The sequence below is a fragment of the Manacus candei genome, unplaced genomic scaffold (assembly GCF_025592945.1).
Source record: "Manacus candei isolate 608988 ecotype Guabito, Panama unplaced genomic scaffold, ASM2559294v1 h1tg000028l, whole genome shotgun sequence".
NCBI lineage: Eukaryota > Metazoa > Chordata > Aves > Passeriformes > Pipridae > Manacus > Manacus candei.
In genome coordinates, this window is record NW_026138076.1 from 28,167,067 (window position 1) to 28,194,228 (window position 27,162).

At 55.5% G+C, this 27,162-nt stretch overlaps 3 protein-coding genes across 4 annotated transcripts; 1 reads left to right on the forward strand and 2 right to left on the reverse strand.

Annotated features, from left to right (window-relative positions):
* The first annotated feature begins 12,195 nt into the window (after positions 1 to 12,195).
* Positions 12,196 to 13,208, forward strand: CLDN23 (claudin 23). Its single transcript, XM_051790609.1, has one exon. It carries the CDS (start codon positions 12,422 to 12,424, stop codon positions 13,121 to 13,123), a length of 702 nt encoding a protein of 233 aa, XP_051646569.1. The 5' UTR covers positions 12,196 to 12,421; the 3' UTR covers positions 13,124 to 13,208.
* Positions 13,209 to 13,473: 265 nt separating this feature from the next.
* LOC127472398 (prolow-density lipoprotein receptor-related protein 1-like) lies at positions 13,474 to 17,195 on the reverse strand. 2 transcript variants are annotated; one of them, XM_051790597.1, is made up of 8 exons: positions 16,964 to 17,195; positions 16,328 to 16,871; positions 16,071 to 16,199; positions 15,777 to 15,884; positions 15,453 to 15,689; positions 14,901 to 15,324; positions 14,542 to 14,680; positions 13,474 to 14,281 (listed from the first exon to the last, which is right to left on the reverse strand). In XM_051790597.1, the coding sequence occupies exons 1-8, from the start codon at positions 17,159 to 17,161 to the stop codon at positions 14,225 to 14,227; spliced, it is 1,836 nt and encodes a 611-aa protein (XP_051646557.1). In that variant the 5' UTR covers positions 17,162 to 17,195; the 3' UTR covers positions 13,474 to 14,224. The 2 variants fall into 2 exon arrangements, with proteins under 2 accessions (XP_051646557.1, XP_051646556.1); XM_051790596.1 differs by having other exon boundaries at positions 15,453 to 15,884.
* A 460-nt stretch (positions 17,196 to 17,655) lies between these two features.
* Positions 17,656 to 24,351, reverse strand: LOC127472394 (low-density lipoprotein receptor-related protein 4-like). The gene is made up of 14 exons (XM_051790573.1): positions 23,731 to 24,351; positions 23,253 to 23,378; positions 22,818 to 23,033; positions 22,297 to 22,605; positions 21,837 to 22,049; positions 21,089 to 21,661; positions 20,481 to 20,696; positions 20,034 to 20,272; positions 19,822 to 19,951; positions 19,306 to 19,484; positions 19,005 to 19,191; positions 18,432 to 18,650; positions 18,019 to 18,202; positions 17,656 to 17,898 (listed from the first exon to the last, which is right to left on the reverse strand). Exons 1-14 carry the CDS (start codon positions 24,155 to 24,157, stop codon positions 17,664 to 17,666), a joined length of 3,453 nt encoding a protein of 1,150 aa, XP_051646533.1. The 5' UTR covers positions 24,158 to 24,351; the 3' UTR covers positions 17,656 to 17,663.
* Positions 24,352 to 27,162: the final 2,811 nt, after the last annotated feature.

Genomic DNA, 27,162 nt, shown 5'->3' on the forward strand with positions numbered 1-27,162 from the left:
AATTTGTGCTATGAGTAAGACGAGCTCCTACAGAATGAGTTAGCGGATGTTTTAGGTGATTCATTGTCTTCTGATAAGTGGGCAGCTCCGGAGGCATTGCTGGCATGCCAAAACAAGGTAGGTCTGGATGAATCAGAGGGGCTGAGGGAAAAGTATTGGTGATAGTTAGCAAAGACATGCACAAGTTTATTCAGGGATCAAGTTGTAAACTGCCAGGATTTTCCAAGGTCTGCAGTGGACTTCCTGGAAAAAAATTGGTCTCCTTTGCTGCCAGATTTGGGCTGTGCCTTGGGAACAAGCCCCTTGTTCCATCCTCCAAAGGCAGGAGCTGGTGTGAAAGGGTAGAAGAGCCAGTCTGAGCCATCTGTATGTGACACCTTTTGCCAAACCTCCAAAACATGTCCAGTGAGTCCTCTGTGCTAGTTCTCAGTAGTGCTTCCTTGATGATTCTGGGTATCTCCAAAAGATGGGAGTACCTTTTCTTTCATCTCCTGCTGACCTCCAGGACATATCTCCAGACTCTTTGGTCATGATTTCTCCACCAGGTGCTTAAACTACAATAATTTGTTTGCCTCTACAACTGCCAAGAGTATTTGACATCTTGAGTACCCACAGGTTATTTCAGAGAGGACAGATGAAAAGTCTCTAGGATGAAGAAAGCAGCACAGAGCTCTGTGCCAGCTCATACCTACATCACCACTAGCTTCTCACTTTAAACCAGAGGTCAGGCATTTGTCACAGAATGAAAAGGAGCAGAAAACACAGGGGACTTTGCAATGCAGCTTGCATATGACCCAGAGCAAACTGTGTAATTATACCTCATCCTAATTATTGCTGCAGTAGCAAAGACAGCAAAACAATGGAACAGGCACCAGCTCCCAGGGCACTCAGGCAGTCCTGGCCATGGGAAAGGATGCAAGCATTACTAGCCCTAGCTGTTAATTCCCAGATTCTGATGCTCAGGCAGCTCAGCAACAAGCTTGCAAGTTCAGACATTTCAGTAAGGCTGTTTCAAATGCAGTGGCAGGCCTGAGGGGGGAATGCAAGGTCAGCTCTTCTGTATGCGCTGCGTTGTCATTGCACATGTGAGTAACATGGGGCCACTCTGCAGAAAGAAAGGACTGCTGTGTCCAAGTGCAATGCAAATGTGCTCCTGATGTGAGAGAATAACCCAGCTTTGGTATGTACTGAATATTTTCTTTTGCAGACCCATGGCAGCACTGTCTGCCCTCCACAGTCTCTGGGGTCCAACTTCCCTCTTGGAACAAGTCTGCTGCCAAGGCTGATGCAGGCCAGACAGCTTTGTCTAACCAACACTGTGAAACCCCCAAGAGTGGCAAGCCACCACTGCTCTGAGAATCTGTCCCAGGGCTGCCTCTCCTCTTGGACATTTTTTTCCTAATGTCCAGACTAAAATCCCCATGCTGCAGTAGTAATTCCTTGCAAGTAGCTTTTTATAAAAGCTACAGCAGAGGAAAAGAGCAGAGCAGAGGAAAGATCTGAGAATTAGCAAAGTTAATGTTTGCAGGTGGCCTTAGACTGAACCAGCTAGCTCTGTGCCCAGTGTTTGCCTTGCCAGTGATTGCTTCCAGAGAGGAGATGGCTTATGTGCTGAAAAGCTATTGATGGACATGAGAAACAACACTGAGAGGGTGAAGAGGAAGGACCAAGAGGTGGGTGAGACCATCGCTGTCATTCATTTGAGGGAAGCAAATGGAAGAAACGGATGGCTATGCTGCCTTTCATGCATTTAGCTTTCACGTAAAAGCTGAATCTAGAGGTAAATATCTCACTGAAGGGATCAATTACCCTGCACAAACCACCAAAATAAAAAGATAACTAGCTTAGACTTTGCAGTCTCTCTCTTAGGTACCTACAACCAAACACTTGCCCTGGCACTTAGCCATAAGGATGAACAGAAAAGGGGTCGGGAAATGGGCCAGGATTGCGAAAGAAGAGGTTCACAAACTTTCAGCTAGGTGAAATGTGTATGAGCTACAGCAACACTCATTATCAGAGGAGGAGCTGACTCCAGTTCCCAAGACACGCTCTCCAAGAACTGCTGGAACGGAACCAAGGAAATGGCACAGAATGAGCACAGCATCCTGTTTAATAGGCTTGAAGTCAAGTTATAGATCCATACTTCAGTGTTTGGAAAATCGACCTGCACAAAGGATTAATTCAGAGGCTCCAAGGGGCTAATACGGGGACTGAGAAGTGAACGACTGTGATTTTTTAAGAACAGTTTTATATCAAACCATTTATATTTTCTCTCTCAAAGATCTGGCAGATAAAGGGGAAGAAGCAGATGTGATAATTTTGACCTCCATAAAGGACTTTGTGTTATCCCATTAAGATTTCTTGTCAGGAATAGAAATATCATCTAGATGAAAGATAGATGTAAAATTAGAGAAAATAAAGCACCTTGATCTGATGACAAGAGCTATTCATGGCTTACGGTCCAACTAGAAAGATATACATAGAAAGGAACAGCAGGAAAATGGTCCCAGCTTCCATACTGTGGGTTAGAAGTCACTGCACACTCTCTTAGAAATATTGTGCATTATGTTAAAGAAAATGAGCCCAGAGGAATGCCAAAAAGTAGATTCATCAGATGACCTTAAAGACCTGGCAAAGACAGGATTTGACATGTCAGAGGAAATTCAATTCAAGTCAGGTGTAAAATGCTTTGCAATTGGATCAATCAACCCCAAGGAAAGAATGGGACATGGGATGGCATAAGCTACAAACCAGGCTGGGGAACATGCTGGAAGCAAGCCTTCCTCCCTTGGTGGAGAGGAGGATATACCACAGAGATGTTTGCAACTCTGTTCTCACCACTGAATAAGTGTCAGGGACCAAATCAGTGCTACAGAGGGATTCATACTTAGGAGATGGAGACAGTTCATCCTAGCTTTACCCTGCCCATGACTGCTGTGTCTGCCTGCCCTCTCCTTCCTGCACAAGTGGCTGGGGAGGCAAAGGTGAAGGGGACAGGCAGCTAGTCAGGGCCATCTGCTCTCTTTATAGCTTAGCCTTAATGAGACTGCGCCAGGCTGGGAATAGTGTTGGGTACCAAGTTTTCCTGTGGCCCACAGCTTATGCCTGCCCTGGGAGGGAGGCCCATACCACCAGTAGGAACCTCTCCTATCTCCCAGGGCAAGAATGATCAGGCCATGCCATCCTGGAGGCATGACCACCATCCTGCAGCCCTCCATACTTTCTCAGGTGCCCAAAACCCCACCCACCCATATGACAGATTCCCACTGTCACCAGTATTAAGCCCTCCAGACTCTGGGTGAGGGCCCTCTGCATACATTCCAAGGACCAAGCAGCAGGAAATCCTGTACCTCATGCAAGCAGCAAATCCTGCCAGGCAGTTCATACAGGATGTGGCACACTGGGCATCCTTCTGGAAGTCAAACAGTCTCTCAGAGCTTTGAAGCAGCCTGTCATTTTAGGAAAAGGGAGGACAGGACTTCTGTGACATTTCATAAAGAACTTTCTCACCCTGATGATTTAATAGCAACCTTTGAAATTCAGCAGCAAAAGTACTCCAGAAAGAGCTAACAGTGATGCAGTTTACCTACTGAATTTTTATTATGAGAGGATAGGAACCATGGCAAACAATGATATTCCCCTTCACAGACTCACTCCTTGCTTCAGCCCATAGGTCAGCGGCTTTTAGGCCAAGAATACATGTTTGAACATTCCAATGGCAGATCCAGGCAGCACACGCCACTTTGGGACTGCAGGGGTTACCTGTTGTCTTCCCCAAGGGGACACAAGGCTAGAAAGAAGCAGATGCTGGCAGAACTGCAGGACACAAGTCTAGAGAGATGGGGTTTTTTACCTTGGTATAAAAGGGAAGGCACAAGGTACACAAGACTAATCCTGCTCTGCTTATACCTAAGCTTCCCATTCTCTGCAGCTGGTGATTTCACTGGCCTTTCCACACCAAAATCACAGAATCATTTACATTGGAAAAGACTTCTGAGATCATCAATCTAACCTTTAACTGATCACTATTTTGTTAAATAGACCATGGCACTAAGTGCCACATCCACTTATTTCTTGAACACCTCCAGGGATGGTGGCTCCATGACGTCCCTGGGCAGTCCATTCCAATGTTTAACAACCCTTTCTGTGAAGAAATTCCTCCTAATGTCCAACCTAAACCTCCCCTGAATCAGCTTGAGGCCATTTCCTCTTGTCCTGTCTCTGGTTACCTGGGAGAAGAGACCGACACCCACCTGGCTACGGCCTCTTTTCAGGTAGTTGTAGAGAGTGATGAGATCTCCCTGAGCTTCCTTTTCTCCAGACTAAACACCCCCAGCTCCCTCAGCTGCTCCTCATAGGACTTAGTCTCTAGACCCTTCACCACCTTACTTGTCCTTCTCTGGGCACGCTCCAGCACCTCGGTGTCTTTCTTGCAGTGAGGGGGCCCAAAACTGGACACAGCATTCGAGGTGTGGCCTCAGCAGTGCTGAGTACAGGGGGACAATCACTGCCCTGGTCCTGCTGGCCACACTTTCTCTAATACAAGCCAGAATGCCACTGGCCTTCTTGGCCACCTGGGCACACTGCTGCCTCATGTTCAGTCACTGTTGACCAGCACCCCCAGGTTCTTTTCTGCTGGGCCACTTTCCAAGCACTCTTCCCATGTAGTGCTGCATGGGGTTGTTGTGATCAAAGTGTAGGGCCTAGCACTTGGCCTTGTTGAACCTCATACCATTGGCCTCAGCCCACGGATTCAGCCTGTCCAGATCCCTCTGCAGATCCTTCCTACTCTCCAGCAGAGGTGTCCAACCAACTCGGTGTCGTCTGTGAACTTACTGAGGGTACACTCGATCCTCTCCTCCAGATCATCAATAAAGATATTGAACAGGACTGGGCCCAATACTGAGCTCTGGGGAACACTACTAGTGATCAAATTATTTTTGTCTCCACTGATGTACTGACTGCCTCAAAAATATGTGCTGAAGGTATCAAGCACACTGAAGGCGGGCTGTACTGCATGGATCTGACACCTTGCCAAGAAGAAAAGCATTTTCCTTTCATTTGCAAAGTTTCTCTAACTAACCTGAAATACTCCTGTGCTTTCCCCCAAAGCAGGCAGGATCCTCCTGTGGAGCAAAACTGGACAGTTTGTTCACAGCAAGCTAACTACCCTGGATTTCAGGAGAGCTGACTTTGGCCTCTTCAGGTACCTGCTTTGTAGAGCCCTGGAGGGAAGAGGGGTCCAAGAAAGCTTTTAATATCCTCACCCCCTACAAGCTCAAGAGTGATACATTCCGATGAAGTCCAAGGCTGGGAAAAATGCCAGAAGCTCCTGGACAAACTCAAACACAAAAAGAGAGGATACAAATTTGGCAGCAAGGACAGGTAGCCTGGAAGGAATACTGAGAAACTGCAGCCAGGGATCAGGTTAGGAAAGCTAAAGCCCTGACAGAATTAAACCTGGCCAGGATGTAAAGGGCAGCAAGAAAAGCTTGTACATTTACATCAGTGATAAAAGGGAAAATGGGAGACGAATACACAGGACACAGAGAAGGCTGAGGCACTCAATGACTTTTTTGCCTCAGTCTTCAGTGGCAAGTGCTCCAGCCACACCACCCAAGTCACAGAAGGCAAAGGCAGGGACTGGGAGAATGAAGAACCTCTTGCTGTAGGAGAAGAAATGGTTTGAGACCACCTAAGACACCTGAAGCTGCACAAGTCCATGGGACCTGATGAGATACATCTGTGATTCCTGAGGGAACTGGCAGAGGAAGTGGTTAAGCCTTTATCTGAGAAGTCATGACAGTCTGATGCAGTTCCCACTGACTGGAAATGGGGAAGCATTTTTTAAAAAGGGAAATGGGAAGACCCAGATAACTACAAGCATGTCAGTGTCACCTTGGTGGTTGGTAAGATCATGAAGCAAATTCTCCTGGGAACTATGCTAAGAGACATGGAAAATATAGAGATGATTACTGATAGTCAATATAGCTTCACTAAGTGCAAACCATGCCTGACAAATTTGGTAGCCTTTATGAGCATTGGTGTACATCATCTACCTGGATTTGTGCAAAGCATTTGACACTGTCCTGCATGACATCCTTGTCTCTACACTGAAGAGACATGGATTTGAGAGAGGGACCACTTGGTGGATAAGGAGTTGGCTGGATGGTCACACTCAAAGAGTTACAGTCAACAGTTCAATGTCCAAGTGGAGATCAGTGATGAGTGGTGTTTTTCTGGGGTTAGCATTGGGACTGGTGCTGTTTAACATTGTTGTTGGAGACATGAACAGTGGGATCAAGTGCTCCCTCAGCAAGTTCCCTGACAACACCAAGCTGTGTGGTGTGGTCAACAGGCTGGAGAGAAGGGATGCCATCCAGAGGCTTGAGAGGTGGGGCTGTGCAAACCTCATGAAATTCAATAAGGCCAAGTGCAAGGTCCTGCACTTGGGTCAGGGCAATCCCAAGCACCAATACAGACTGGGCAGAGAATAGATTGAGAGCAGCCCTGAAGAGAAGGACTTGGGGGTGTTGATGGACAAGAAGCTTGACATAACCAGTCAATGTGCACTGGCAGCACAGAAAGCCAACCATATCCTGGGCTGCATCAAAAGCAGTGTGGCCATCAGGTCGAGGGAGGTGCTTCTGCCCATTTCCTCCACTCTCATAAGACCCCCACCTGAAATACTGCATCCAGCTCTGGGACCCCAAATAAAAGAGGGATGTGGGCCTGTTGGAGTGAGTCCAGAGAAGGGTCATGAAGGTGATCAGAGGGCTGGAGCAGCTCTCCTAAGAAGACAGTCTGAGAGAGTTGGGGTTGTTTAGTCTGGAGGAGAGAGAAGACCCCAGTAGCCTTCCAGTACCTAAAGGGGGCCTACAAGGAAGCTGGAGAGGGACTTCTGACAAGTCCAAGGAGTGGTAGAACAAGAACTAATGACTTTAAACTGAAAGAGAGTAGGTTTAGTTTAGATATTTGCAAGGAAGTAGTCACAGCACCAAGCCTGTCAGAGTTTAAGGAGCATTTGGACAATGCTCTCAGGTACATGATGTGATTCTTGGGGAGGTCCTGTGCAGGGCCGGGAGCTGGACTCCAATGATCCTTGTGGGTTCCTTCCAACTCAGGATATTCTGTGATTCTATACTGTGAGGGTGGTGAGTCACTGGAACAGGTTGCCCAGAGAACTTGTGGATGCCTCATCCCTGAAAGCGTTGAAGGGTGGGTTGGATGGGGCTTTGAGCAACCTGGTCTGGTGTAAGATGTCCCTGCCCATGGCAGAAGGGAGGGGAATTGAAACTAGATAACCTTTAAGGTTTCTTCCAACCCAAAGCATTCTATCAATCTATGAAATAACACAGAAGTAAGATGCAACTATCCTTCCATCCGAAACTATTAGAATAAATTCCCATAGACCAGAAGTCTCATGATTTCTTAGTCCCCAGAACAGGCATGTCACACAGCTGTCTCCCACACAGGGGTTTCTCAAGAGGAAAGGTTTAAGCAGGTCTTTTCTCCTATTGCCTTGGCCATACACCCAGTGGTTTGGCCCACAAAGCTGACCAAGCTTCTAGTAAATACATAAAGGTACATTCACAAGCCATCTGCACTTTGGTTTCAGGCCTTTCAGCCCAATGGGAGATCAATGTGCCGATGAGTCACATTTACAATAACTAGATGAACCCCATCATGAAGCACTTCTTTCGCCTTGCCAGTTGCAACATGCTCTGCACCCACGAGCGTTAGCACTGCCCTTTAGCTTGCAAGATCTGTGGCCCAGGAACTGGACAGACATGCAGTTTCCACAGCCAGACACAGCTTTAACTGCTCTCTTCTCCCTGTCTGAAAAGGGTTGCGCCTCCAAAACTCAGCCTAAGAGCTTCATGTCCAAACTGCCCTCAACCATTTCAGGATTGAGTCAGACAAAAATAGACATAGTTGCAAAAATGCTTTTTGTATTATTCTCTGAACAGAAAGCAGCACTTGGCAATCTGGCAAGTCCAAGTGCAGCAGTTTGGAAAGTGAGGGAGTTTAACGCATGAGTGAATACCTGGGGGGCACCTAATAAGGCTTTCAACAACTCATTCCCAGGATCCAGCCTGAATAGTGTTCAGAGTCACAGCTGGGCTGCAGAAAGAGAACAGGAATAGCTTCAGCACTCACTGATGGATTTACTGCTCCCTGCAGGTGTTACAGGAGACTGACCCCAAATTGCAGCTCCTTCTTGCTGAGTTTTGAGCAGAGGGAGCAGCCAAAACTCCTGTGGCCACAGGCCTGAGTATGATAAGCCACTGCTGGGTCAAAGCCCCAGAGTGAGACCTGCCAGCATGGGGGCTTGCAAGCCCTTGAATGCCCAACACATCCCCTGCTCTCTGATAACCCCTCGAGAGTGCATCCTCGGAGTTGCTCTCACCGCTATGGCCAGTCTGGAGAGTGGCAGGTCAGTGGGCAAGTGGAAGGCTAATAAATCTGCTTGTGGAAGTCGCACCATGAAAGCTGGATTGCTGGGGCATGGAGTTGCTTCTAGGTGCTCACCACTGCTGTCTGTGCACTGGGCAGTACGTGCAGATCTCTCTTCCACATTCAGCCAGCAAGGGGGATCACAGACCCTGTCTTGCCTGGGGGCTCATCCTTGGCCTTCTGGTGGGCACAAAGACAGCAGTGTGGGTGTTCAGGGAGGAATCCGGGAGCCAGGCTGAGAGAAGCCCTTTGCAACTGCAGCTGTTTGCACAATGCAGAGTGTGTTCCAGTTGCACTCACATGCTGCCTGGGATATGGCTTCAGAGCAAGGAGTCATCAATGGGGAACCCTCATTTTGCACTCTTAGAGACTGCTCCACACCAAATGCTAGAAGAAAAAGCAGCAAAAGGGAATGGTCAGAACAAAATCCTTCAACTCGGACACCTGTCTAATGAGACTTTCCTGTAGGATGGAGACTGAGGACAGGCTTAGACAAACAGGTCTAATGCTAAAAAACCCAGTACGGGCTGTTTGAGCCATCCTACTTTGCTCCTAGCCTGCAGGGATTTAGGGTTTCAACTGAAAGGCAAACACAGATGGATAGTGGAGCTAAATAACTGTCTAGACCAGAGGAAGTTGCAACCCCCTAAGTGCTCCCAGGTGGTGTTCCTAGCCAGTTCCCATCTCGTACATCAGGCAGGACGTGGGGGGCTGCCAAGCTCTGCAAAGAAAATTCTCCTAAGGTGAGAGCAAGGATGAAGGATATACAGCCAAGGTCAAGTGCTGTGCCCGCTGGGTACCTGCCGGTCATAGGGCATCCCAGGGAGGCACAGCCCATGTGCTCCCATTTGCCATACCTGCAGACCTGACGGCGTGTCCAGCATGGGCTGAGCTCACTTTGAACCCAAGAAGTGGTCAGGTACAATATAACTTCTGTGATATGCAGGCAGTGTTGTGGAACGGGGGGGATCTTGCCGTATGCAATACAGGCAAAGCCCCAGGGTCAGTGGGATGTAAACAGGAATTACCAGCTGCAGGCTTCAACAGCCCTGGCCCCAACTTTTCCCCACACAGCAAACAGGATGCTGAGAGATCCTGCTTCTGCTGAGGATCCTGCTCCTGCAGCTGTGAAGGGAAGAGAGCCACAGTAACCTCCTTGAAAAGATGCATCCCCACCCCCTGCAAGTCTCAGTACCGTGATCTCAGCTGGCAGTGTAGGGGCAGAGCTATCTTTGTGCTGGGAAGCTCTTCTCTCCAGAGTCACATTTTGAAAGCTCAGCTGGATGTGGAAGTCTAATCAGATTATGGATCAACTAGGAAGCTTTGGAGAGTGTTGTGTGAATGTGTTCTGCAGCTTGGCCATTTCTGGTATCAGGCAAACTGCTCAGCTGGTCTGATAATGGTGTAGCCCAAAAGCCACGAGTCCTATCCACACTGATCCTACACTGAGCCACTGTCACCTGAGAGGCAGTAGTACGTGTCCAGTCTGGGGAGGTGTCACAACCAGTAGCTGGAAGCAGACAGCTAGGGAGGCAGAGAACAGGCTGAACATAGCAATACTGCCCTGAATGCATTTCCAGCCTTTAATGATGCAGGGTATCTGAGGCTACACTAAATAGCCCATCATGGATTTAAAAATTTTTTTTTTCCCTTTGTAATCAGTCTCAAGTCCTGACCATCCTGCCCTGGATCTTTTCCAGTTCCAATTAACTCAAGGCCTTCTGCTGCTCCTCCAATTTGCAAAGGAGTGTTGAAAAATAATAATATTAAAATGCAAGCCAACTTGACCAGGCCTGGATAAAGTTTCCATCACATTCTTGAAGAGTTATCTATGACAATGTAGGAAAAACTAAGTCATAGCCTTGGAGAAGTAGGAAACACCAAGTAAGGTGGCTTTTTCCCACTCAGCAGCTAGGGCAATGTGGGAAGGAAGGCAGTTTCAGCCAGACCATTTTATCTCTGAGACCAGATGGCTTTAAATGCTTCCCCAGAGCTTGGAAAGGGCCAGGCACTGCTTTGAATTGCTTTTCATACCACCTCATTAGTAAGTAAAATGAAAGAAATGAACAATCTATAACTTTGTGGCAACGGGAAACAGCTCTGTTAATCCCATTTCCTTCCCCAAGCTTACTCAGGGCAGGTCATCCAACATCAGGGCCACATCACCTAATTTGCTTATCGTTGCCCCACAGTCAGGAGCGTGGGCACCAGCTCAAAGGGCAGATGCATCCTCCTGGGCATTATTAATAAATTGGAAAGGTCCAGGTTGTTAAACCTGCCCCGGTGCATAATTGCGACACTCCTGGCACCCAGCTTCTACTTGCTGCTGCAGATCCAAGGAGTGGCCTCCTGAGCTCAGGAGGAGCCAAAGAGCACTGACAGGTCCTCATCCATGGCACCCAGGCTCACCGTGCCACCCAGTTCCCTGCCAGCCCTTTCCCTCTGCCTCCCTCTCCCACGGGAGCACTACATCTTCTCACAGAGAACCTCCACTCTGTGTCCAGCTGGAAAGGTGTCCAAATGCAGCCTCCTGAAAGAGTCAGGACTAGAAGGTTTCAGGCTTTTAGCGCTTGTTCCTGGGTCCCACAGCAGAAGGCAGCTTTGGGCAACACATCAGGCAGACAGCATTTGGTTTGTTGGTTGGACCCACAGCTCCAAGGGTAATAACGAGTGTCTTGGCACAGAGTCAGTGGCTGGAGTGGGGTAAAAGTTAAAAAAGTTAAAGGAACAGGAAAGGAATCAGCAACCCCTAGCTTAGTTTCTCAGATGAGGAGTGCCAGATTTTAGCAAACTGCTAGCTGCATACAACAAAACTAGATGTCCCTGTTCTGGAGCTATGCACAGCTGGCTGTCAGCATTGCTGCCCTGCAGACACGGCTGGGGACATGAGCATCTGGCTGAGTCCAACCCACCCCTGCCTTCCAGCTGGACTGAGATCCAGTGATAAGCAGCTCCACAATACATCCCCCAAATCTGTCACCCATAGAGCTAAAGGGCTTCAGGGCACTCGGGAAATAGCTGTTGGACGGGGGAGTGGGGAAGGGATCCAGGAGCAGCTGGTCTAGCAGAGACCCACCCAGCCCTGCAGACGGCCAAGGCCACGGAACCAGCAGTGCAAAGATGCCGAGGAGCATAGACGCAGCCAGCCCTCCAGCTCATCCCAAATTGATCCACAGAGGATGCTGCCCTCTTCTGGGCCTAGCGTGACTGGCAGAGATTCAGGGAAACTTGGAAAGGCCCGAGTGCTTTTTGGGGCTCAAATCCCCACATAGAGTTTCTCAAATGTGGTGACTTTCCATACCTGTCTCAGTGAACATCCCAGGGACTTTTCCCGCCGAGGCTCAGGCTGCTGGGTCTGCGGGTGACCTCTGAGCGCAGCCTGGAAAGGGAGAAGCAGGGCCAAGCTCAGGAGCCGTCCCTGAAAGACACGGAGATGGGTACTTCTCCTGGGCCAGCTGCCAACTGTGAGATCTGCTAGCATTTAATCGTAATTATTATTTTCATTAATTAATTAATTAATTTGATAGCAAAATAAGCTCATATTCAATTAATGAACTTGTAATAGGGTCCTGTGTCGCCCCATCAGCCCGGGGACGGCCGACCGCCGGCCGCGTCCCCTCCCCGCCACCTGCGGGGGGACACAGGGGCCGGAGCTGGAGTGGTCCCCGAGGACTCCCGTGTCCCTGGAAGGCGCTGCCCCCCCCGGCAGATGCCGACCAGCCCTGCCCGGGCCGGCCCCGCCTGCCGGCCCCGCCTCCTGCCGGCACTTCCCCACGGCCCGGGCAGGGCTGGGGCGGCTCCGCGGGCCGTGCCCGCCGTGCGGAGCTGCGGGAACACTTCCCGCCGCGGGATCCCCCTCTCGCCTGCCCCGAGCGGCCCTGCGGCACCGGTGGCACAGCTCCTCCACAGTGAGCCCCGGAGCTCCCTCGGGCAAGCAGGAGCCCGCCTCGCCCGCCTCCCCAGCATGAGGACGCCGACGGCGATGATCGTGGGACTGGTGCTGTGCCCCTGCGGGCTCCTGCTGACGCTCACGGGTACCCTGGCACCCAGCTGGAGGAAGGTGAGCCTCGTACCTAACCAGCCCATGGACCTCGTCTGGGAGCAGGGCATCTGGGACATATGCAGGGAGCGGCAGAGCACCCACGACCGCCTCTGCGGGCAGGCTGACGAGCTGGGCTACTTTGAGGAGGTACCCGTGCGGGTGGCCCAAGGGCTGATGCCCTCCTCGCTGGTGATCACGCTCCTGGGCTTGGTGGTGGCTGCCCTGGGGGTTCGCTGCTGGCAAGAGGAGCCACGGCACCTGCTGGCTGGAGTGGCAGGGCTGGTGCTGCTTCTTTCGGGGCTGATGAGCCTCGTGCCCACCTCCTGGTACACCCATGAGCTGTGGGCACTGCCCGCACTGCCTGGCAGCACACTGTCTGTAGGCTACAGCTTGGTGCTGAGCTACTTGGGAAGCTGTCTGGAGATCCTGGGGGGACTGGCCCTTGCCCTCAGCTTCCATCAGTGCTGCAAGGAGCGCAGGGCCCCCAAACTGTCCCCCAGCCCTGTGCTGGAGCCTGGGCTGTGCTCCACCATTGGGGCTTACAGCAATCCCTGGGATGTACTGAAGGATGAGCGAGATGGACAGCACTGGAGGAACAATCCACCCTGTGACTCAGACTTGTAGCCCCAGCACCAGGACAGCAACCACCTGCCTGGCACTGAGAGCAGTGCTGGCTCCTGACCTACAAGCCATGCCCTTCTCCTGGGGCACCTCAGGAATCTCTGGCTTGAATCTCTGCAACTTCCTCAAAAGCCTGCTGTGCTCTAGGTCCTACAACTGTGCCAAATCCACACTGGGTTGAGGGCTATACATAGCTCTGGTCCCTCCATGCATCTTTTAACTCATCCTCCTCCACCTGCACAGCAGCTTGATCAGAGGCAGCTTCACTGTTCCCATGTAACGCAAGGTATAGGTTAGCACCATGCAACCTTCAGGACTGAGAATAGGGGAGGGGTGCACCTCCCACATCTCTGCCCCACTCAGGACTGTGCAAACAGCAAAATAAATGCAAAGCAGTGGGTCTGTACTGTGGGATGGTTACGGGCTTTCTGCCAGGCAGGCTTGGCTGAGAGCCAATGGGCATGGCTAACCCAGCCTCCCTGTGCTTTGCCTGAAGCAGGGAGGAAAAGTCTGTAAAAGTTTTATGGCACCTTCTTAAAGGACTTTTTCCCCATGGACAAAATCAGCTCTGGTAGAGGTTTCTCCTTCCTTGAGCACAGCCACTTCAGGGGGAGAAAAAAAAACAACAAGGGAACACAGAGTACAAAATAGCATATTCAACATTAGCCTGGTATGATGTGGTAAAACTGGTCTCACTGGTTTGTAAGGGACAGTCAGGAGGTCAGAACTGGACTATAAAATCCCGCTCAACATCTTGCATAACATGATAAGAGCAAAGCCAGCTTCCTTGCAGAGCTATTTGGCCAGATTTCCACCCCAGGCAAGCCCAAAGCACCATGGTCAGCAAGCTAAGCCTTGCTGCAGAGGGACAGTGGCTCATGATGCTCTTAGTGTGGTTATAGGATAGTACAGGATGCATCCTGCAACAGGGGATCAGATTCAGGTGGCTCAGAGTGTGTTGGGATTGGAGACTTCCTGATAAACCTCCCAAACCTTTTTCCTCTGGACTCTTATGTTCCCTAGAGCTTAGACATCGGGAAAGAGCAAACCTCCCCAGCCCACACACAAACGACAGCGGCACAAGAGATGCTGCACAACATTCCTTTATGAAAATACAGTGTTGGGGTGAGATGGTCCCTTCCTTGGCAGGGCTGGCAGCTCCTGCAGAGATCACAAATGGGTGCGTGAGGGGTGAGTCCGAGCCAGCTTCTCTGAGCCCACCCCACACTTTATCACAGGGGCTCCAGCCACACTGGAGCTGGACAGCCCTTTCAGACACCAGGCACCCCAGGTGTTGCCCCTCTCCTCCAGCAGGAGGGCAGAGCTTGCCTCAGGAGTGGGCACTATGCCAGCACTGGGCCTTGGGGCACCCCAGGGTGGCAGAGGTGACCCTACCAGGGCCTGCTCCTGTTGTTACTCACCTCTTTCCCATCGTAAGCTTCATTCACAAATGTATCACTCTTGGGGGGAAGCTCTTCCTCCTCCTCCTCATCCTCTTCCTCGGGGTCACTTTCACGGTGGTACAAGGTCAGCACCCGGGTGGAAGCAGTGCTTGAGGTCCTGAGGAGGAAAAAACATACACTAAGAATGGCATGGCTGTCTCCTAGAGATGGGGCAGATCCTAAGGTCCTGCCACAAGCCCTGGTAATAGCCTGCTGGGGTGATCGAGCTTTCTGTATAATCCAGGGGTGCATCAGGACACCACACTGTCCCTGGGCAAGGAGACCCGGTACCTCTCTATCCCCAGTTATATCTGGCCCAGCCCAACCCCAGAGTTCACCTCCTCCGCCTGTCCCGCCTCCGCATGTAGGCCAGGGCCCCCACAGCAGCAGCAGCGAGCAGGAGGAGAACGGCCACGCCCAGGACGATGGGTCCTGCGAGGGGCTGCACCTCTGCTTCCTCGCAGTACTCGCCACGATAGCCCAGGGCGCAGTGGCACGTCACTCGCCCGGCCTCGATGGCGCAGTCCCCGCGCAGGTTGCACGTCTCGCTGCTGCACGGCACAGCCCTCAGCACCTCCTCCGTGCTGGGGGGTACCAGGAAGGGCTCTCCGTGCTCCCGGGGTCCAGGGGCTGCGGGTGGGCTGGGGCTGGGCTGCCGAGGCTGCAGTGCAGTTGCGGGTGAGGCTGGTTTCTGTTCTTCCACGTGGGACATTCCTGATGGTGACACTGCGGGGACTTGCGTCCCCACCTGCTGGGAGGGGCCTGGCGGGAGGAGCGTAGATCAGCAAGAGACCCAGGCAAGTCCTCCTTCCCAAACTGGGGGAGACTAGCCGGGCTACCCCGTGCCCTGCCAGGACTGCTGCACGCCCTGGCTGTGGGCAGGCACTCACAGTCAGACTCATCGGAGCCGTCAGCGCAGTCAGAGCGCCCGTCACAGACCTGTTCTCCAGAGATGCAGCTCTGGAGGTCAGAGCAGGGCTGGAGCGTGGCAGGGCAGGACAATGCTGGTGCACATGCTGCTCCACGCACGAGGTGGTAACCGTGAGAGCAGCGGCACTGCCGCCCTGCAGGGTTGGGCAGGCAGAGCTGGGCACAGCCCCCGTTGCTCTTTGCACAGGCATTGGTGCCTGCCAAAACAGCACGAGTTAGCATGGACACCACTGAGCACGGCTCAACCCCACAGATGCCCTGGGCTGGGACAGTTGCAGACCCACCTTCCTGTGAGAACTGGCTGTAAATCCTCATGGCTACCAAATCCTTCTCCATTGCGAACCACCACCTCTCAGCCCGCTCCAGCCGGCTGTGCCAGATCTTGCTGGATCCTGGACACACATGGGGTCAGCACTGCTCCACTTCCTCCCATAAGAGTGCCCAGGATAGGAGGTGGGGGTCCCCTAACCTGTCCTTCACCCCACAGAGAGGCAGCCTGCACCCCACAGGGACTGGCAGAAACCCCTGTGCCCCAGTGCCGTAAGAGGAGCTGGACAAAGTACAGCAAACAGACCCACCATTGGTTGAGGTCGTGCTCCAGAGCAGAAAGCCTTCTCCTATGGCAAACAGTGAGAGACCATGCAGCCCTTCCCGTACCACCCGAAAGTGGGATCCATCCAGCTCGACGCTGCTGATGGTACCTCTCTCTGCAGGACACAGATGGAGCAACATCAGTGTGGAGACACGGAGGGCTGTGTGGGGCTGTGCCTTGGGGAGGACTGAGTGCCTGCACCACTGCTACCCCCAGCAGAGCCCTGGCACAGCCCACACTCACCGTGGTCTGCCCAGTACAGCCTGGTGCCAGCAGCCCCAAAGGTGAGGCCAGTGGGAGCCCGGGCTCTCCTCCAGACCGCTCTGCGGCCAGTGCCATCCATGGCTGCACACTCCACTGTGGCACCGGGCCCATGGCTGCCAGCTGCTGTGATAAAGCACATAGTGGAGGCACGAGGGCACAGTGCCAGCCAGGCAGCACCCTGCAGCCCCTCACTGAGTAGTGCGAGGGTCCACCGCCCCCCAGGAGCTGCCACATGGATACTGGACGGCTGCCCCCTGATCCAGTACAGGTTCCCACTCAGCCAGTCCAAGGCCAGGGATGTCACCGTGCCCTCCACAGCTACTGCCTTCTTCCAGGACAACCGTCTCCAGTCCTTCAGGCGCAGCAGTCCGATGGAGTTGCCTCCCACCTCTGCAAAGTACAAACTCTTGTCTTTCACTGCATAGTCGATGGCTGTCAGGTGGCCCACCTTGGCCAAGGGCAGGGCCTGGTGCAGGGGAAGCTCTTGGGATCCAGATGTTGCAGGCAGGTCCTTCAGGTAGACCTGGAGGAAGGAGGCAGCAGTAAGATGGGGACCTTTCTCCCCTGACAGCAGCTAGGACAGCAGCCCCTAGGGCTGGCTCTGGAGGATGGTACCTGTGCCACAGCTGCTGGTGACACCAGGAGAGCAAAGGCCGAATCACGGAGGGGCAGGCAGGTGGTCTCATCGGCAGCCAGCACCAGCCTGGGAGGGCACCGGCACTGCCCAGTGTGCCTGGCGCTCAGCAGGCACAGGTGGGAGCAGCCACGTGTCTCACAGGGGTTAGGGGCTGTGGGGCGCAGGGCTTGGTGCATCACCTGTGAGAAGGGCAGGCTCAGCTCACAGCCCTGCCAGCACCCACCGGCAGAGCTGAGCACAACTGACACCGTGCCCTCCTCCCAAGGCCCACACACAGCCCAGCTCTGGGCAGAATGGTGAGGCAGAGATGTTCCAAGAGGACCAGAGACATGTGGCTACAGGGGCTGCTGCCCAAGGACCACCGGGATGGGGGTACAGCTCCCAGTGCCTCCACACTTAGAGGACGACAGGATCGTGCAGGTTGAGAGACCCAGCAGAGCTGGCACAGCAGGGTTTGGGGCTCCCCAAGTGGGTACCTGGAGGCCATGGGGCTGCCCGTGCTGCTTGAGCAGCGTGGTTCTGTTCTTGCCACTGTCCTTGTCCACCTGCTGCACGGACCATGTCTTCCTCTCCGACCAGTAGATCTGTCCCTCACACACGGCCGCTGCGAAGGGGCTCCGGACCCAGTTCAGCTTCAGGACCTGTCAGAGAGGCTGTAAGTGCCCACCCCAGTCCCCATCAGGGCCCCGTCAGCAATGCTCCACCACAAACCTTCACACTGGTGCCATCCAGACGTGCAGAACTGACACTGCCCAGCTTCTCATCCAGCCAGAAGATCCTCTGGGTGGGGAGGTCGAGGGCTAATGCTGTGGGCCAGCCCAGCCCCTGGGCCAGCAGCACGTGCCGCCGACTCCCATCCATCGTGGACTCCATCAGCCGTGGGTGGCTCCCCACCTCTGACCAGTACAGCAGCCTAGTGGGAAGAGAGGTGCCAGCCCATGGACCACACACAGCATCGTCCCAGTACATGGAGGAAAATGGGGCAGGGGAGGGATGGTAAGGAGGTCTCCACGTCCCCTTGTGGCAGACTTACCCTGCCAGAGGCTGGAGCACCAGAGAATGGGGCTGGTCCAGGTCTCCATCCATCACCACAGTGTACTCTGGTATCCCTTGCCAGGCAGTGCCCAAACGAGTGGCCAGTACCTGTCCTGCTGCACCATCTGTCCAGTACAGGTTCCTCCCAAGCCAGTCCACTGCTATACAGTCTGATCTCACACCTGCAACACATCCAAGAGTCAGCACCTGTGGGGTGACAGCTGCATGGCCCTCTGGCACGATGCTCCCAGCCCACATCCTCTCTATCCCAAGCTGTCTGGCTCCTCCCAGCCTTGCTCCCAAGTAGCACCTCTCCACACAAGGTGACACAGCCTGGCATGCCACCTCAACCTGGAGATTGCCCAGTGACAAAGAGGCCAGCTCTGCTACCCCCATGCTGTCACAGCCTACCTTTCACCAGTGTGCCTTTCTTGCCCGAGTTGAGGTCCTGCCAGCGGATGCTCTCTGTGGCCAGGTCCATCCAGAAGACTTTCCTCTCCACCAAGTCATAGTCGAGTGAGAAGACGACGCGATCCTTGTCGGTGGCCAGCAGCACCTCCTTACGCCCACTCCGCAGGCCATAGGACAACACCTCTGACTGCACAGCCACCAGCAACACGGGCTCTGGTCCTGGGGCAACACAGAGCGCCCCAGACCCTGCTCAGCACTGGTGGCCCCATGGGCTCAACACATGCAGGCAGGGAATAAAGCACTTGCAGGCACTGGAGCCTACTGGGACTCAGCCCTACCAGATAAGATGTTCTCAGATAGTGCAGATGGATTTTCTGACCAGCTGTAGGCTGGCAATCATCAGCTCACAGCTGAGTGGGGCCTGGCAGGCAATGTGGCAGAGGAGACAGGGCCATTCACGGGCCCAGAAGCCTCCCTGGGGCAGCAGGCACAGGGGGACAGGTACCCACCAGCTCCTGGTGTACCCTAGGGGGCCAGGGATCCTCAGCACTGCTTGGCCATCCCATGACTTACCAGTGAGTTTGCAGACACGGCCATCGGGCTCCAGCAGGTAGCCAGGGAGACAGCCACAGCTGTAGGACCCTGGGGCATTGAGGCATGTTTGGCTGCAGGCTGCCTCACCCCACTCCGTGCACTCGTCTATGTCCATGCAGAACAGACTATCCTCGGCAAGCCGATAGCCTGGGCCACACCAGCACCGCTGTGGGGAAAAGGACCATCAGCTTCCCACCCTGGGGACATGAGGCTCCCTCCTGCAGCTGGACCAGGGCATCATGGCATGGCAAGCCCCTGGCCCAGGGCTGGTGGCACTCACAGGGCCCTGGGGCGAGGGGTAGCAGAGATGAGCGCAGGACTGTTTGCAGGGCACAGAGCAGTTCCCCCCCTCGTCTGAGCCATCCGCGCAGTCCTGCCGGCTGTCACACACCAAGGATGCATTCAGGCAGGTCCCCAGCCCACAGGGGTACTCATGACTCTGGCAGGGAGCAGGCTGGCCTGCAGAGACATGTGGGGAAGGCTGCCCTAAGCCTCGTCCACCAGCTTCTTTTGCTCATCTGGGGCAGATTTAATGGCTCCTAGAGCCTCCCCAGAGCTCATTGCAGCTACATCCAGAGCTGTGCCAGTAGCCTGGCTTCAGGCTGTATTAATCCAAAGGCCACCAGCCATACATGGACAACAGCTGGGGCCTGGAGCCACCACAGATGCTGGGAATAGGCAACCAGCACACAGGGCCTTTTACTTCAGCACAGACATAGCCATCTTCCTCTGTACTGGGCACCCACCAGCTACCCCGGGTGATACACAGAGGGGATAAAATCAGGGTGTAGCTCACAGCCAGCTTCATCGCTGCCATCTGTGCAGTCAGTCTCTCCATCGCAGCGCCAGACATCAGGGATGCACTCATGGCCATGGGAGCAGCCCCACTGCTGGTCCCCACACAGCACTTCCTCCCAAGGACAGTCCTGCAAAGGCAGAGGGTAAAGAGGGTTACCAGCTCTCCTGGGCACGAGCAGGGACAAGCGCTGTCCCTGCGACTCCACTCACCTGCTCGTCTGTGCCATCCCCACAGTCGGCAGTGCCATCGCAGCGCCAGGCCTCCGGCACACACTCCCCACTGTGGGAACACGTCACCTCACCCGCACGGCAGAGCAGTGGCCGGGGCACGGCACAGCCCTCCTCGTCTGAGTGGTCCTGGCAGTCGTGGTCACCATCGCAGTGCAGGGCCAGGGCCACGCACTGCCCATTCCGGCAGGGGAACTCAGCCGGGCCACACTCCTTCGGCACTGTGGGCAAGGCCAGGGCTGAGCAGGTGCACTGTCCTCATTCCCATCCCACCAATGGAGACATGGCACTGAGCAGGGTATGGCCTCTGCAGCTGCTCAGCAGGTTGCCCCAGGCAGTGCCTGCTCCTGGACCCACAGGAAAACCGGTGCATGCACCAGTGGGGCAGGTAACCCCAGAAACCCCTGTCCCGTCCAGCCCCAGTCTCACCACAGCCCTGCTCGTCAGTGTGGTCCAGGCAGTCAGCATGGCCATCACACAGCCAGCTCTTGGGGATGCAGCGGGTGGCAGCGTCACAGCGCAGGGCACACTCCTGCGTGGGGGTCCAGCAGCCTGTCTCATCCGAGGCATCGGGGCACTGGGGCACCCCATCGCAGCGCTCTCCCGCCCCAACGCACATGGCTCCGCTCGCGCAACGGAAGGCCCCTGGGGACACAAGGGGCCTTGCACTGCCTGCAGAAGGCAGCTGGGGTGCCCAGACACTGTTAGTCTCCCAGCGACCCAGAAAGGCCATACACTACAGTGGCCCCTCCTAGCCAGCGCATCTCCAGCAGCCTAGGTCCTGAGCAAGGTGACTGAGGCAGTCTCAGCTCAGCCACATCTAGGTCACTGTGAGCAGTGGGACCAGCCCTGTTGCCTTCTGACAGCATCTCCAGTCCAGTGCCAAGCTCAGAAGGCACCAGTATGCCACATGACAAGCATCAGAGCCCAGGACACACTCAGATTTTTCCAGGGCCCCATTCCCCATCAGGAAGCAGCCAAAAGCCCTGGCACAGGGTGACCCAACTGCAGAGAGTCGACTGAAGAATGGCTCCTACCTGGGGTGTTGCAGAGCTGGGCACACCCATCCTCATCAGAGCCATCTGCACAGTCTTTCTCCCCATCACACAGGTACTCCTGAGCCACACACTCAGTGCCATCACGGCAGGACACGTGTGTGCGAGGACAGGACAGATGAAGTACTGGGGTCAGGGGGTGAGCAGGGCTGGATGGGAGTGGTGGGGTAGGTGGCACTACCCGTGCAGGACTGGTTGGGTGCTGGGTGGTAGTAGTTGGCCGTGGGACAATGACCTTAGTTGGCAAAGCTTGAGTGGTGGTGGTGGTGCTGGTGGTTGTTGGCTGCACAGTGGTGGTCTTGGTTGATGTGGCAGTGGTTGGCAGAGGGGTGGTTTTTGTTGATGTGGACTGGCTGGTGGTGGTTGGTGTGGACTGGCTGCTGGTGGTGGCCTTGCTGGTTGGTGCAGGAGTAGTGGTGAGCACAGTGGTGGTCTTGCTTGGTATAGATCTTGTGGCGGACGTGGTGGGACGAGCAGCAGTGGTGCTTGTGGTTGTCCTCATAGTGGTGGTCACAGGTGGAGGGAGTGGCAGGGCAGACCCCTTGCTTGGTGGCACTGGCAGAGGATTTGGGATTTGGGGCTGTGCCATCCCAACACCCTGGGCACTTTCCAGAGCACCCCACATGGGCACCAGCAGCCAGGCACCCTGCCCTACTTCAGAGCAGCATGGGCCACCCAGCCCCACCAGAGACAGCCCCTGTGCCAGGCACAGAGCCATGGCTGCCCTTACCAGCCTGCAGCTCCGAGCCCACGAAGGCCACTACACCCTGCACGCCTGCTGCTGGCATGGACAGCACAAGGGTCAGTGTCCTCCGGTCCCACAGTAGCAGAGCCGTCCCATTTGCCGACACCAGGTATGGCTCAAAGGCTGCCACAAGGCCGTGGGGCCAGCTGGGTGCCAGAGTGACTGCTTGCCGCTTGGTCAGACTCAGCGCCTGCAGGCCTGTGAGGCAGAGGGATGGTAGGACCCAGGGCCCACAGGCACCCCTCGTGGCCCACCCTGTGGCCCCATAACCCACAGCTATCGCAGGGACCTCATGGCTGAGGCCAGGGGCTCGGCCATGGGAAAGAGTCTGCCCCATGAGCATCCTAGTGCCCAGGCAGGGACCTGCTGCACATAGGGCATGGCTGATCACTCCTGCCTACATCCACCACCTCTGCTCTCTGCTCCAGACACCACCAGGGCTCACCCAGGGTGGAGCTCCAGAGCACGCTGAAGGCTCTGCTATCCATGGCTGCAGGCAGGTCTCCAGGCCATGTCTCGTTCCAGGCATCCCACGGACCACCCCCAGCCAGGCTCAGCTGCTGCAGGGGCTGCCCACGGGCTAGCCAGTACAGAGCACCCCGCTGCCAGTCCAAGAAGAGGTGCTGGATACTGCTGCGAGCATGGTGCAGGATGCGCGGGAACATGTCAGATGTCCGGATCACCCCGATGTCCCTCCGGTTACATGCGAGCCAGTACAGGTCCCCCGAGCGGATGTCCACACGGGCAGAGCAGACTTGGCAAGAGCAGGCAGGCAAGCAGTTACAGGGCTGTCCCATCACCCTGCTTCTGTGCCTGGCACCCCCAACCCCTAAACCCAGGGCACAGCTGCCTACTGCCTTGGCACAGACCCACATCAGGCTACTGTGCTCTGCACCCAGGACATACTCAGGCCTCAGGGAGCATCAGGAAGGGGAGTATGCCCTCCATCACCCCATACGGTCTCACCTGGCTGCCCAGTTGCAATGGCCTCTCTTCTGCCAGGGTGCCCCACAACACTCAGCAGCATCCCACGGTCATCTGTTCCATAGAGCACTGACCTCTGCCAGTCCACATCTTGCAGGTGGAAGGGCTCCTGCCACTCCTGTACCCATTTGCTGTGTGCTCCAGGACCCACATGCACCAGGGAGATGGCCTTTCCTGATGCATACATGATGGACAGCTCTGCAGAGTACAAGGGCAATGTGTGAGCATAGCCCCAGCAGTACTGGACAGGGCCACCAGCATGAACCAAGGCAGAAATGTAACAGCAATGGTGTATGCTGGGCCTACCCCACCAAAGCCACAGCCCTCCCCCACCAAAGCCACAGCCCTCCCCCACCAAAGCCACAGCCCTCCCCCAGCTGCCCCAAAGAGCCAACCCTCCTCATAGACCCTGCTCACCTGTGCACTTTCCCGAGGGCAAGAGGAAGAGGCCCTCTGGACAGGCACACTTGTAGCCCCGAGGGTGCACAGGTGACAGGAGGCAAAGATGACTGCACAGGCCTGGAGCACATGCAGCAGTGTCCCCTGGGAGCAAGGGGACATTAGAAGCTCAGGTAACTGTGACCCTCTAATGTCTCTCCCAATCCCCAAAATCACAGACTGTCCTGGGGCTGGATATGGGCTGGCAGATATGGTAGCAACGTCACATGAGTTAGGAGGGCGCAGCTCTACCCAAAGCCATGGGACTCGGCAGCTTGGAGTCATGGACTCATATGTCCCCTCTGTCTCAGCCACACAACCCCTCATCACAAGACCAGGTAAACCATTGGGCAGGACCCAGTGAGCTCCAGGACCTAGCACAGCCTCCCCCAGCATCCAGGGATGTGGTGGGGGTGCTGCCAGCCCTGCAGTGGTGCAGCACCCACAGAGTACTTACGGGGAGGCTGCTGCAGTGCATGCACCACAGTGAAAGCTGAGACAGGGGCGCGGAGCAACACTGCGTGCTCCTGAGGAGAGGCCCAGGTGGCTGACACCAGCTCTGTGCCATCGGTCCAGAAGAACCGGCTCTCAAACACAGCCAGGCCCAGAGGCTCCGTGTGGCTCCGCAGAACAGCATGAAAGGAGTGGCGCCCACTGCCATCCACCCGTAGTGTCTCAATGGACTGGGGACAAAGCAAGGTATGATGACCGTGTGGCATCCCCATGCCCTGGCAATGTCCCACAGCCACAGGCCTCATGGTGATGCCATCACCTCCCAGTCCAGGGATGTAGGCCAGACCTGGGCACTGCTCCCTGCTCTCTCCCATGCCTTGGACGTAGACAGAGGGGAACCAGGGCCACCCTCCCAACTCCCATCTCATCATTTCCCTGTGGGAGGAGAGCCCTGCTGTCCCTTGTCCCTACCTCCTTGTACTCGCTGATCCAGTACAGTCTCCCAGCCACATGGTCCAAGCTTAGTCCCACAGGCTCCTCCATGGGCACCACTGTGAGCTCCCGCCGGTTTGAGCCATCCATGCCAGCCGCAGCAATGACTGTCCGGCCTCGCTGCCCACGGTTGACCCAGTACAGTGACCTAGGGGCAGGCACCAAGGAACCACTTCACAGCATAATACCAGTACTGCCCCAGCCCCACAACAGGCAGGACACAGTCAGCACCAGCATCACGATCCCAGGAGCCTGGGCCAACCCTGGCTCATTCACTCCTCACCTTGCAGCCGGATGCACTGTCAGCTGCTCTGGTGCAATGTCTTTCCCCAGCACTGTCACATAACCCCGGCCATCGCCCAGCCCTGCACAGATAGCTGGAGGATGGCTGCTGGCCCAGTACAGCTGCCCTGTGAACCAGTCCAGGGAGATGCTGTTCACCTCTCTGGCATCTGCAGAGACAGAGTAGTTTTAAGGCATACCAGCGTGCTCCAGGCTGCAAGGCAAACGCAAGTTGCCCCTTACTCTGTATAGGAAAGGCAGGACTGAGATGGCAGGCCAGCTCTTGGCACCCATCTCAGCCCCACTACAGCACCCAGCCTCACTCCTCCCCACCTGCATAAAGGGGCTGTGTGCCTTTCCCCAGGGAGTGAACACGGAGCTCGCCATCCTCCGTCAGCCAGTAGTAGGTTTCTCGGAGCTGGTCATACACCAGGGCACGGGGTTCAGTCTTAGTGGAGAGCCGAGGCCTGTAGGCTTGGGTCCGTACATCCAGAAGGGCCAGGTCCTGCCCCACGGCCACCAGGATCTGTGTTGCATTGTCTGCCGGGGTGAGAGGAATGCCACTCAGTGAACAGGGACGTGGCTAGCTGGGTGCACTGCCCAGCCCCTCAGCCAGCCCGGGCTCCCCAGCTCACCCTACCTGTCACTTCACAGGCAGTGCCGTGCTGCAGGGTATAGCCCTGGAGGCAGGCGCAGCTGTAAGTGCCTGGGGTGTTGCTGCACAGCTGGCTGCAGGGGCTGTACTCCAGGGAGCATTCATCCACATCTGCAGGGATAGGTGCAGTCAGGAGCCTGCCACAGGAGCTGCCCCAGACAGCATTGCCACTGCTCCCCAGGGACCACAGGCAGGCTCCCAGATACCAGAACATGGGCCTTACCCCAAAACGCACCAGCTGCTGCTGGGACATTTTCTAGATATGGCCTTTGTGGGGCCAGACATGACACATAGGCAGGAGCAGGGCAGAGGCAGGTGTTCCCACAGAAGCACTGGCTCCATGGAGACCCTGCTCTCAGTGGCTGAGGCCACGTGTGCCTGAAGCACACGCACCCTGATCTTTCCTTACCAGCACAGCTCTGCCCATCTGCCTGCAGCAGCCAGCCAGCCCCGCAGGAGCACTGCACTCCCCAGTGTGTGTCAGCACATGTCTCTGCACAGCCCCCATTGCGTACAAAGCAGCTCTGATCTGTGGGGACACAGCAAGGGGTGACATGAGGCAGGACAGCTCTGTGGCTCCCCTCAGCCCCAGCCTCACGGGCAGCAGCCAGCAGCCATACCCAACTCACCACACGTGCTGGGCTCATCAGTGCCATCCAGGCAGTCAGCCTCTTCATTGCACATCAGGGACTCCAGGATACACTTCCCCTCATCACACCGCACCATGCCAGGTGGACAGGTGGCTATGGCACACACAGCTCACGTCAGCAGGGCAGACCAATACCAGGTGGACAAAGGGGAAACCCTAGGTCCCAGACTCATGGGGAGGTCCCTCAAAATATCAACAGTTCCTGGGAAGGTTGCCACCATCCCAAGGTGAGCTGAGGCCTGGGAAAGCAAAGTACTCCCTACTTCACACATGGCCTGGACAGGTCTTGCCCCACTGAGGAGCATCTAGTGTGCTTGCTTACCGCAGACATCTTCATCCGAGGAATCGCCACAGTCATCAATCCCATTGCACTTCCACTCAGCCATGATGCACACCCTGTTCCTGCACTGCCACTGCCCAGGCAGGCAGGGCTGCTGGGGACACCCCTCCTCATCCCAGCCATCCTCGCAGTCCTGGTGCTGATCGCACAGCTCCCAGTGTGGGATACAGTGGTGGGTCCCAGGACACTGCACCTTCTTTGTCCCGCACACTAAGGAGGGAACAGCGCAGCACTCACCACCCTGCTCTGTGCCCCTAACCACCCCCACTTGGTGCCCCCAGTAGAGACTACGTACCACAGTCCTGCTCATCAGAGCCATCCAGGCAGTCAGCAACACCATCGCAGCGCCAGCTGCTAGAAACACACCGACCATCGTCACACTGCCAAACATGGGGGTCCCCGCCACAGGCAACCTCTGCAGGAACATCACACAGTCACTGGGACCTATTGCTATGGCAGAACCATAAGGGTCCCCTCCATCCTGGCACGGGACAGGTGCTGGCAATGCCTGAGCAGCTCTGCCGAAGGGGCTGGCCCACAGCAGCCCCCAATGGGGCTCTCTGGCAAGTGGGGTCTGCCTTGCTCAGCATAGCATCCAGGACATGTTCCCGTGCCACAGACATTCACAAGGAGCACACATGTCCCTGCAGGATGCCACACAGGCAGAACCAGCAAAGAGCCTCTGGCCTGCCCTGCCCCACCACTCCCCAGAGCACCAGTGCTCCTCGATGCCCACGCAGTGCAGCCCTCAGGTCCGCCCCAAGATAGCGGATAGGTGTCAGTGTTCCCTCGCTCACCGCACTGTTCGTCGGTCCCGTCAGGACACTGCTGCTCACCATCGCAGAGCCAGGGAACGGGGATGCAGCCGGCGGCGCAGGTGGCCTGGCGTGAGGCAGCGCACGTGGGGCCAGCGGCCGCTGCGGAAAGAGAGCGCCCAACCCGGGATCAGCGCGGGTAGCAGCACCAGGCATCCCCCTGCACACCCGTCCTACAGCTCCCCGCATGTGTGTCCCAGCAC